Genomic DNA, 11,233 nt, shown 5'->3' on the forward strand with positions numbered 1-11,233 from the left:
TCCCCTCAACGACTCTGGTCTTTGTATTGTGGCCTGTGATGGTTTTCACACCTTCCCAGACCTCCCTCATGCTGTTCTCCTTCAGCTTCTGCTCCACTTTTCTCCTGTAGCTGTCCTTAGCTTCCCTCACGCAGCGTTTTACCTCCTGCTGTGCTGCTTTCATTGCCTCCCTATCCCTGCTCCTGAAGGCGGCCTTCTTCCTGTTGAGGACAGCTTTGACTTCTTGTGTTACCCATGGCTTGTTATTAGGGTAACACTGTACAGTCTTAGCGGGGGAGACCACGTCTGCACAGAAGTTGAGGTAATCCGTCAGACAGTGTGTCAGCCCCTCTATAGGCCAATTTATGCTGACAACCCAGTCCTCGCAGACGGCGCCGCAGATAGCGTCTGCGTAGCCCCCCCCACCTTCGCAGACGATCTGCGCGCACCTCCCAAAAATTGTGACCACCGCAGAAGCCTCGCAGACAAGAGGGCTCTGATTGGTCCACTCTACATCCGCTGTACACGCACTTCCGCTTCCCTACTTTCCCGGTTTGGTTTGTTTTCACGACCGCCATTTTTAAAAACACGAGCGAAGATGGAGCAGCACGAAGAGCGGTTGATCGAGGAAGTGAGGAAGTACGTACATCTATACGACTCCAGTTCTAGTCATTATAAGTAACCGGAGGATAAACACTCCACTAACCACACCCACCAACTACTCCTAGCGATTTTGTGACTTCGCGCCCCCTTGCGTTGTGGCGGTGAATAACATCGCGCATGCCTATTACTCCCCGCTCAACGATAAATTACAACTGTCTGCGAAAAGCTATCTGCAAAAGCCTTGTCGCAAGAGCATGCAGAGGCCTTATGTCCTCACAGTGTGGGCTAAGCAGCACATCCCAGTCCGTGATGTCATAACAGTCCCTGAGGGCATCTTCCATTTCAGGGGACCACCTCCTGATGGAGCTAGTTGTTGTAGGCTGCCTTTGAACCAGGGGGGTGTACTTCCGCTGTAGAAGAACCAGGTTGTGGTCAGACTTCCCTAGTGGGGGGAGGGGTGTGACTCTGTATGCATCCCTCACATTAGCATACAGCAAGTCAATTGTCCTGTTGTTCCTTGTTGGATAGTCCACAGCCTGGTAAAAAGCAGCCAAAGTAGAGTCCAAGTAGCATGATTAAAGTCCCCAGAAATGATCATAAATGCCTCAGGGTGCTGTGTCTGCAGCCTTGCTGTGACAGAGTGAATCCTCTCACATGCAGCGGCTGCATCTGCCCTCGGAGGGATGTAAACACAGATGGTGATCACATGACTGAACTCCCTCGGCAGATAATATGGCCTCAGGCTAACGGCTAGCAGCTCCAAGTCCGGGCAACATAAAACTGTCTTTACGGAGATATGTCCTGGGTTACACCAGCGGTTGTTCACATAAATGATGAGTCCCCCACCTTTGCTTTTCCCGCATGTGTTAGTGTCTCTGTCGGCTCTCACAGCAGTTAATCCCCGCAGGTCCACGTTAGCATCCGGTACAAGGTGTGTTAGCCATGTCTCCGTAAAGATAAATAAGCTGCTCTCCCGGTAAATCCGCTGGTTGTTCAGAGCGGAAAGCTCGTCGACTTTATTCGACAGCGAGTTCACATTCCCCATGATAACGGAGGGAATGAATGGTTTGTAGCGCTGCCGGTTGTCCGCTAGCCTAGCCTTTAGCTTAGCTCCAGCCTTGCAGCCCCTGGGTTTCCTCCTCAGCTCCGCTGGGATGGGGTGTCGTATCCTGGCTCATCCCATTGTGTTCAGAGCCAGCAGCTCCTCTCTCAAATAAGTGAGAAAACTGGCTCCTGGTTGCGTGTTAAAGTTAAAAAATTTGCCTTTGCTGTGACCTTGACGCTGTCTGGATCAATTCCAAAATCTGATCAGTTCATTTTCTGGTTACAATGATAATTCAATACAAATCCTACAATCATTCAACCACTCATTCTTGAAATATTACACAAAGGAGAATCTCAGACAGACAGACACACGGATGGACAGAGGACAGACGTACAACCTGAAAACATAATGCCATTGAATAAAAACCAATTACTTGCTTCTTTTATATTTCCTTGCATTATTTACTGTCTAATGCTTAAAAATAAATACAAATAACTTTGTGAAACTGTAATATTGGCTCATTTTATCACCCAATCAATATACTTAACAAATCTTAAATACTGCATGGGTTTCCTCCGGGTGCTCCGGTTTCCCCCACAGTCCTAAGATATGCAGGTTAGGTTAACTGGTGACTCTAAATTGACCGTAGGTGTGAATGTGAGTGTGAATGGTTGTCTGTGTCTATGTGTCAGCCCTGTGATGACCTGGCGACTTGTCCAGGGTCTACCCCGCCTTTCGCCCGTAGTCAGCTGGGATAGGCTCCAGCTTGCCTGCGACCCTGTAGAACAGGATAAAGCGGCTAGAGATAATGAGATGAGATGAAATCTTAAATACTCGTTTTTCCTATGCAAAATATTCTGTGCATTTCTTCTGAACTACTCTCATGCAATACTCCTAATACGAGTATGAGTATTATAATCACTCTCTACTTGGCCTTCTACTGTCCTTTACTGCCCTTTTTTTTTCCACTCTCCTCATCTCATTATGCTTCTCTCCTGTTACAGTATTACCATTGTTGAAGCTACTGTTAGTGAGATCCAGAGCTCTGCATTACATCATAATCACATCAATGTGTGAATGGTGTACAGCACTAGCCCTCTGTGTGCTTATGCGTATGCGCTTGGGAAGTGGTTTATGATGTTCTGGGAAAACATGATTTAAGACAAAGAGTTGAATGAGTCAGCTTCAGAAAAGAGCATGTCTGAATGTGTGTCTATCACTTTGCTATACAACGCCAGGAAACAGGCTGTAGGGCAAGAGTTAACAGGCCACAGCTGGAACGCACACGTGCGCGCGTGTGCGTGCGTGCATGCATGCATGTGTGTGTTTTCAGCATACATGACTTGAGCAGTCAGACTGCAGACACGCGCGCGCACACACACACACAGAGGAAAAACATTTCCTCTATAAAGTTACAGAACATATTGGAAAAACTGCAGTAAGTAAAGTGAGGTCGTGGGGAACAGAGAGATAAAACTGCTGTGTGTTGCCATAGTATTGTGTCTTGGTGTCCCAGGTTATATTCAGTGTCCCCACAAGGACACTAATGAGGACACAAGTGTTTGTTTGTTTCTTTGTTTCAAATATATTAAGAAAGAACTAAAACAGCTCAGAGATTTCCTTTTGGTTACTGAGATGAAGTTTAGTGTTGGATTACAGTGCAGGTATTAACTAACTGCATTCCTGATTATGTCAGTGGAATAATCGGCGGTCCTCACAAGGATAGCAAGACAAATGTTTTTATCACTAACCAAATGCTCCAACGATGATAGTCATATGACAATTCTGAACTTGTGGGAACATCTGGCTGGTCTCCATAAATACATTTAAAAGTGATTTTTCTGCTATGTATTAATTGAAACAAACCTTAAAGAACCAAATTTCATTTTAGTTTGGTTAAAATTAGCATCAGATATGGGATTAGCATTATTTTGTTATAGACTGTAAGAAATCTCACTAACAGTAGCTTCAACAATGGCAATACTGTAACAGGAGAGAAGCATAATGAGATGAGGAGAGTGGGGAAAAAAGTGCAGTAAAGGACAGTAGAAGACCAAGTAGAGAATGATCATAATACTCATATCAGGAGTATTGCATGAGAGCAGTTCAGAAGAAATGCACAGAATATATTTTGCATAGGAAAAACAAGTATTTAAGATATGTTAGATATATTGATTGTAACTTACAGTGATACTCAAGTTAATTGGAAAGCCTTACAAATATAGTAATATACAGTGCCTTGCAAAAGTTTTCATCCCCTTGATGTTTGTCCTGTTTTGTTGCACTACAAGCTGGAATTAAAATGGATTGTTGGGGGGTGATCACCATTTGATTTACACAACATGCCTACAACTTTAAAGGTGCACATTGTTTTTTTATTGTGACAGAAACAATAATTAAGATGAAAAAAACAGAAATCTGGAGTATGCATAGTCAAACACTCCCCCCACCACCACACACACACACACACACACACACACACACACACACACGAGTCAATACTTTGTAGAGCCAGCTTTTGCTGCAATTACAGCTGCAAGTCTCTTGGGGTATGTCTCTATTAGCTTAGCACATCTAGCCACTGGGATTTTTGCCCATTCCTCAAGGCAAAACTGCTACAACTCCTTCAAGTTAGATGGGTTGCATTGGTGTACAGCAATCTTCAAGTTATGCCACAGATTCTCAATTAGATTGAGGTCTGGGCTTTGATTAGGCCGTTCCAAGACATTTAAATGTTTCCTTTTAAACCACTCCAGTGTAGCTTTAGCGGTATGTTTAAGGTCATCGTCCTCCTAGACCGTGAACCTTCATCCAGTCTCAAACCTCTGGCTGACTCAAACAGGTTTTCCACCAGAATTACCCTGTATTTAGTGCCATCCATATTTCCTTCAATCCTGACCAGCTTTCCTGTCCCTGCAGATGAAAAACATCCCCACAGCATGATGCTGCCACCACCATGCTTCACTGTAGGAATGGTGTTCTCAGGGTGTTGGGTTTGCGCCACACATGGCATTTCCCATGATGGCCAAAAAGTTCAATTTTTGTCTCATTTGACCAGAGAATCTTCTTCCGTGTGTTTGGGGAATCTGCCACATGCTGTTTGGCAAACTCCAAATGTGATTTTTTGAGCAATGGCTTTTTTTTGGCCACTCTTCCATAAAGCCCCATTCTGTAGAATGTATGGCTTAAAGTGGTCCTATGGACAGATACTCCCATCTCCACTGTGGATTTTTGCAGCTCCCTCAGCGTTATCATTGGTGTCTTTGTTGCATCTCTGATTAATGCCCGGTCTGTGAGTTTTGGTGGGCGGCCTTCTCTTGTCAGGTTTGTAGTGGTGCCATATTCTTTCCATTTTGCTATAATGGATTTAATGGTGCTCCCTGGGATATTCAAAGTTTGGGATATTTTTTATGACTCAATCCTGATCTATACTTCTCCACAACTTTGTCTCTGACCTGTCTGGGGACTCCTTGGTTCTCATGTTGCTTGCTTAGTAGTGTTGCAGAGTCAGGGTCCTTCCAGAACAGGTTGATTTATACAGACATCATGTGGCAGATCATGTGACACTTTAATTGCACACAGGTGGATCTTAATCAACTAATTATGTGACTTATGAAGTGAATTGTTTGGACCAGCTCTTATTTAGGGGTTTCATACAAAAGGGGGTGAATACCTATGCACACTCCAGATTTCTGTTTTTTCATCTTAATTATTGTTTGTGTCACAATAAATAAAACAATGTACACCATTAAAGTTGTAGGCATGTTGTGTAAATCAAATGGTGCTAAACCCCCAAAAATCCATTTTAATTCCAGCTTGTAATGCAACAAAACAGGACAAACACCAAGGGGGATGAATACTTTTCCAAAGCACTGTATATAACACGAGAGAGAGAGAGAGAGAGAGAGAGAGAGAGAGAGAGAGAGAGAGGTGTGTGTGTATGTGTTATATTTTAGTATTTTTTTTTTGTTCAGTGTGCAAATTACCAAACATGTATGGCCAAACTACATTAGACTCTATTAAACATTTATAATTAATTTTTTTAAAGACATCACCCCTTACAATGTTCTCACACACACACACACACACACACACACACACACACTGAAAACACTTTCTCACATCTATAAAGATACAGAATATGATGGAAAAACTGCAGTAAGTGGGGACCCTGGGAAAAGAAAGGGGGAAACTGCTGAAATATGGGAGACTGGTGTGTGTGTGTGTGTGTGTGTGTGTGTGTGTGTGTGTGTGTGTGTGTGTGTACACTAGAATCCAGAATATATAAATAACTGAACTGTGCCAAGTTTCCCAAAAGCATTGTAGCACAAAGTATGCTCTCTCTCCTAGTTAAGATGGTCTTAATGTTGGGCGCTCTTTGGGAAACCCACCACTGAACATGTACTGACAAACTGACTGACTGCATTAAACTCGATTGAACCATTATAACTGAGGACTTTTAAAGACATATCACATAACCACACACACACAGGGTCATATATACAATGTAACTACTGGTATATGCTACATGGGTGCTCAGTTTGGTGCATCAGGCAGATTAGTAAAACCTATAATAATAATAATAATAATAATAATAATAATAATAATAATAATAAATTAAAAACCTACCTTCAGACAGCGCTTGTGTGATTCCTGAAGAACAAGTGCAACACAGAAGAGTACACAGGAGTAGAGCTCTCCTAAATGAACAGAATATAAACCAGACATTTTTCCTTAACCATGAGCAAACTGTTGACATCTTACCATGCATAAAGCAGCCCCAAGATGATTCGGGTTTGTTTGTTTTTTTTAACTGCTGCCACCAGATTTTTAAGGCTTTAAAAAACACTTTTTAGATTAAAAGTTTTTAGACAGTTATGAGGCAGTTACAGTTACTCTGTTAATGTTTATCAGTGTTGTTTGATAGACATAACTAGCTATCTAGTGTAACTGAATCATTCTTTATCTTTCTGAAATTATTTCCTCATTAAACATATAGGAACAAAGATTTAAACAGACACTTTATTTCTATTCTCCATTCTAGTCTTGTGAAAGAATGTCACCTTGAAGGTCACTTTGCCAGGTATTGAAGTTATATGAACTCTGTTGCCCACCACCTGGGAAGTATGGCTGAAATAATCTAGCTGCTGGGGCTAAGAATTTAGCTAGCTAACATATAGCCATTAGGTCTACCCCCAATGTAAAGCCAGATCAATCAACATTTCTTTCAAACATGTTCATAAATGACTAAGAAAAGACATGTTTGCCTTAACTACTACTTAAGCATCCCATAGGTTCCACCATACTAAGAAACATAAATATTGTTTCACAATTTGTGAACCCAGAGGTATAAGAAATGTTTTACTTCTGAACTCGTGAATGCCACAAGACTGAGGTGTTTATGTGGACTCACTGAATGCACACAAACACCACAAGTGATAGATCCCAAGACCCCTAATAGGTTTGTGTCCGTGAGTGTGCTTTTTTTCTGACAGCTGTTTTATACATTATCTGCTGCCAGTAACTGTGTGTGTGTGTGCACGCACACGAGTGTGTGTGTGTGTGTGTGTGTGTGTGTGTGTGTGTGTGTGTGTGTGTGGGTGGGTGTGTGTGTGTACAAACACACAAATACACACTCCCAGACTCCCTGAGGAGGGACATACCTGTAAGAGAAAGTAAAACGTCTGACCACAGAACCCCTCAGTCTGCTCTTTGACCTCACACATACAAACTAACCACAAAGAGACAAGCGAGAGACTGTGTGTGTGTGTGTGTGTGTGTGTGTGTGTGTGTGTGTGTCAGTAGAGGGCACTGATGCACACATTCAGCTTCATGCATAGGGAGATGTGGACCTAGGAAACAAACTGAACAAACAGAACCCCAAGAGGAACCTGAAACACCTACACTCCCTCACACACATGCACAAGACAAGCATTATACCGAATTATACCCAAATCAAAAGGTCAAAAGATGTTGATTAATATTCTATAACAGCAGCTTTGACAGTATTATTCATTGCAAGGAAATCCCACCTTAACCTGCCCATCATAATATGGCATTGTTTCTATAGTATTTCAGTTATATGGCTCATATATGCTAATCTAAATCTAATAATGAACAGCAGTGGGTTTCCCAAAAGCCTCTTAACGCTAAGAGTGTCTTAACTAGGAGAGAGAGTGTTCATTGTGCTGCCCACTCTACCATTTAATGATGATCTTTGTGCTGCAGTGCTTTTGGGAAACCCACCCCAGATCTTTAAACATTGTTGATAATGAACAAGGACAATTAAGAAAGAATTAATGGAGCTTTCTGTAGGAAGGCCTTTCTTTAACATTGATGGCAGGAAGTTCCAGTGTTGGCACTTTGTAACAGTCAGATGCTAAGCTGTTATGTTAGGTTTTTGGAAAATTTTAAAGTCAGAGGAGATGATGCTAATATTACAGTCATTGTGATATCAATGTGGTATCAAATAGCACTTCAAGAAGTAGCTGACTGTTATAAGAAATGAAACAACTCCAGGCCAGCCTTGGCTGATTATTAACCTTTTCTGTCAATAATTTTCTTATAAAAGCATGCCTTGTGCATTGTGTTTTATCCATATACCTATCTTATTCTAAGGTCCTTTCAGAACTTTGCATAAAATGAATACATTAAGGGCGGCATGGTGGTGTAGTGGTTAGTGCTGTCGCCTCACAGCAAGAAGGTCCGGGTTCGAGCCCCGTGGCCGGTGAGGGCCTTTCTGTGCAGAGTTTGCATGTTGTCCACGTGGGTTTCCTCCAGGTGCTCCGGTTTCCCCCAAAGACATGCAGGTTAGGTTAACTGGTGACTCTAAATTGACTGTAGGTGTGAATGTGAGTGTGAATGATTGTCTGTGTCTATGTGTCAGTCCTGTGATGACCTGGCGACTTGTCCAGGGTGTACCCCGCCTTTCGCCCGTAGTCAGCTGGGATAGGCTCCAGCTTGCCTGCGACCCTGTAGAACAGGATAAAGCGGCTAGAGATAATGAGATGAGATGAATACATTAACTACATGCCAGTCAGCGCAGTGAGAGATCTGATGGCTAACAGTCCTAGTTTTCTAAACGAGTTTAAGTTTTCTGAAAACGAAACTGTATTCTTCTGCATTAAATGAAGAGAGAAGAAGCCTTTGGGGTGTCAGATGGAATTTGTGGATTGCGTTAGTAAATTCAGCCTTCAGACCACATACAGTCTTTAACTCCCAAAATAAAGGGCGCTCAGATAATAAGCACCTGTGATCAGTGCAGTTCAATTGCCCCCTAGTGGACAACACCGACTATAGCAGGCCACAAGTGCAACTGGATTATAATCCGAACGGATTTAAATTCAGAAAACATGACTCATCGTCAATCAGCCACTTCATTCATTCATTCATTTATCTTATGTTAATTTGCTCACATTCACTGACACCTGCTCAAGAAACAACGTTCGCTTCAGTGTTTTTTTTTTTCTTGCATTTCTGATGATTGAAAACATTTCGGTATAATTACGCTTCAAACTCAAATAACGGCCCTCTGGTGCACTATAGCCTTAGAAAGTTCCCTACGTGCCAAACAGAGTGTCATTTGGCACGAAACAAACGGATCTTTACACCGCCGCGTCCGTCCGCGTACCGACAGGCCACAGCGCGAGCGCGTGAAAAGCGGAAGCCGTGTTTATTTAGCACACGCGCGCTCAAATAAAATACCTTTCAGCAATGAACAAGGCCCTCTTGAAGAAGAAGAGGAGTCACCAATCTCATTTAAAAACAAAACAAATAAATTACACAAACTTCAACAGGAAGAAAAGTCTTAGGCATATATGCCTATTTATAGCCCATCGTAATGAATTTCAATAAATAAATAGGGCGGCAAGGTGGTTAGCACTGTTGCCTCACAGCAAGAAGGTTCTGGGTTCGAGCCTAGTGGCCGACGAGGGCCTTTCTGTGTGGAGTCTGTGTGGGTTTCCTCCGGGTGCTCCAGTTTCCCCCGCAGTCCAAAGACATGCAGGTTAGGTTAACTGGTGACTCTAAATTGACCGTAGGTGTGAATGTGAGTGTGAATGGCTGTGTCTCTGTGTGTCAGCCCTGCGATAACCTGGCGACTTGTCCAGGGTGTACCCTGCCTCTCACCCATAGTCAGCTGGGATAGGCTCCTGCGACCCTGTACAGGATAAGCGCTATAGATAATGGATGGCTGGAAATAAATAACCATCGAGCAAAATAAACCGGCTACACCTGGGCTTGGTCCTAAATGGCATCCTCCTTACACCCTGGGTGTTAGTGTAAGGTGCGGTAACAGACACGAAACTTCTTACACTCATATTTAACAAACACACTCTCTATCTCAGGTGGCACGGTGGTGTAGTGGTTAGCGCTATTGCCTCACAGCAAGAAGGTCCGGGTTCGAGCCCCGTGGCCGGCGATGGCCTTTCTGTGCGGAGTTTGCATGGTGTCCGTGTGGGTTTCCTCTGGGTGGTCTGGTTTCCCCCAAAGACATGTAGGTTAGGTTAACTGGTGACTCTAAAGTGAGTGTGAATGGTTGTCTATGTGTCAGCCCTGTGATGACCTGGTGACTTGTCCAGGGTGTACCCCGCCTCTTGCCCTTAGGCTCCAGCTTGCCTGCGACACTGTAGAACAGGATAAAGTGTCTAGAGATAATATGAGATGAGATGAGACTCTCTATCTCCAGATATATCTATTCAGGCTTTTACTCTGTCCCTCAGGTGGAACCCTTAAGGGTACCCTACAACTTATAGGCTAGACAAAAGGAATTCACATGAAAATGAATTCCAGGGTCAAGGCTATTCGGAAGTGAAGAACCACAGTGATGCATTAAGTTATACATAAAGACTTGAGGAAGAAACTCAAAGGTAGGTTAGAAATGAGCGACTTTTGCACCCTCTTTTGTGCACTACATCCTATTAGGATCGAGCCTCGACTTGTTCTTCTGAGAGCTCGACTTTTTCAACTTCAGATCGTCGTCAACCTCCATACAGGTAAACTAAACCGCGCGAGTCCTTAAACACAGCACTCCATTCATACAGCGCGCGCGCACACACACACACACTACCGGAGAGTGACACAAGGCAGGTCTCAGGGCACCGCGCGCGCTTCCTTTTCCTTATAGTCCGTTTCCTAAAGTCCACTTACTTTGCGTGGAGGTGAGAGGTACCGCGGTCTCTCCTTCGGGTCGCTAAATTCATTTGTATTCATTTGTCCTGCCAGTTCAAAGTCCTGATCCGTTAACGTGCCGTCACCAGCCGGTACCCTCTTGCCCTACTTGCGTATCGGCTGAAGGTGCTGAAAGGAAGAATCCTGGGGTCGCACTCTAACCCCGCCAGAATAACAGCAAAAAAATAATCCTTTCGTGCAGCGCGGCTGCGCGAGCGCTTTTTGTCTCTCCGGTCGTCCCACAGCCGCCGCTCTGGACCAGGCATTTATGCGGGCAAGACGCACTCGCGCGCTTTCCAGATGGGCTTTTGGAGGCACGAGCGGACCGGCGTCGTCCCTCTTCTTTTTACACCCCCGCCCCCCGCCCCCCTTACTTACTTACTTACTGTACACACACACACACACACACACCTCCATTAAAAAAAAAAAAGGCTAACC

The 11,233-nt window shown here is 43.8% G+C and overlaps 1 protein-coding gene across 1 annotated transcript in view; it reads right to left on the reverse strand.

Annotated features, from left to right (window-relative positions):
* Nucleotides 1-10,827, reverse strand: part of col27a1a (collagen, type XXVII, alpha 1a) — a 227,375-nt gene extending 216,548 nt beyond the window's left edge. The window contains exons 1-2 of the mRNA XM_060936627.1: nucleotides 10,775-10,827; nucleotides 6,257-6,327 (exon numbers count right to left, since the gene is read on the reverse strand). Coding sequence (XP_060792610.1) covers nucleotides 6,257-6,327; nucleotides 10,775-10,827 — 124 coding nt within the window. The remainder of the gene's footprint in view (nucleotides 1-6,256; nucleotides 6,328-10,774) is intronic.
* Nucleotides 10,828-11,233: the final 406 nt, after the last annotated feature.

The sequence above is a fragment of the Neoarius graeffei genome, chromosome 12 (assembly GCF_027579695.1).
Source record: "Neoarius graeffei isolate fNeoGra1 chromosome 12, fNeoGra1.pri, whole genome shotgun sequence".
Lineage (NCBI taxonomy): Eukaryota > Metazoa > Chordata > Actinopteri > Siluriformes > Ariidae > Neoarius > Neoarius graeffei.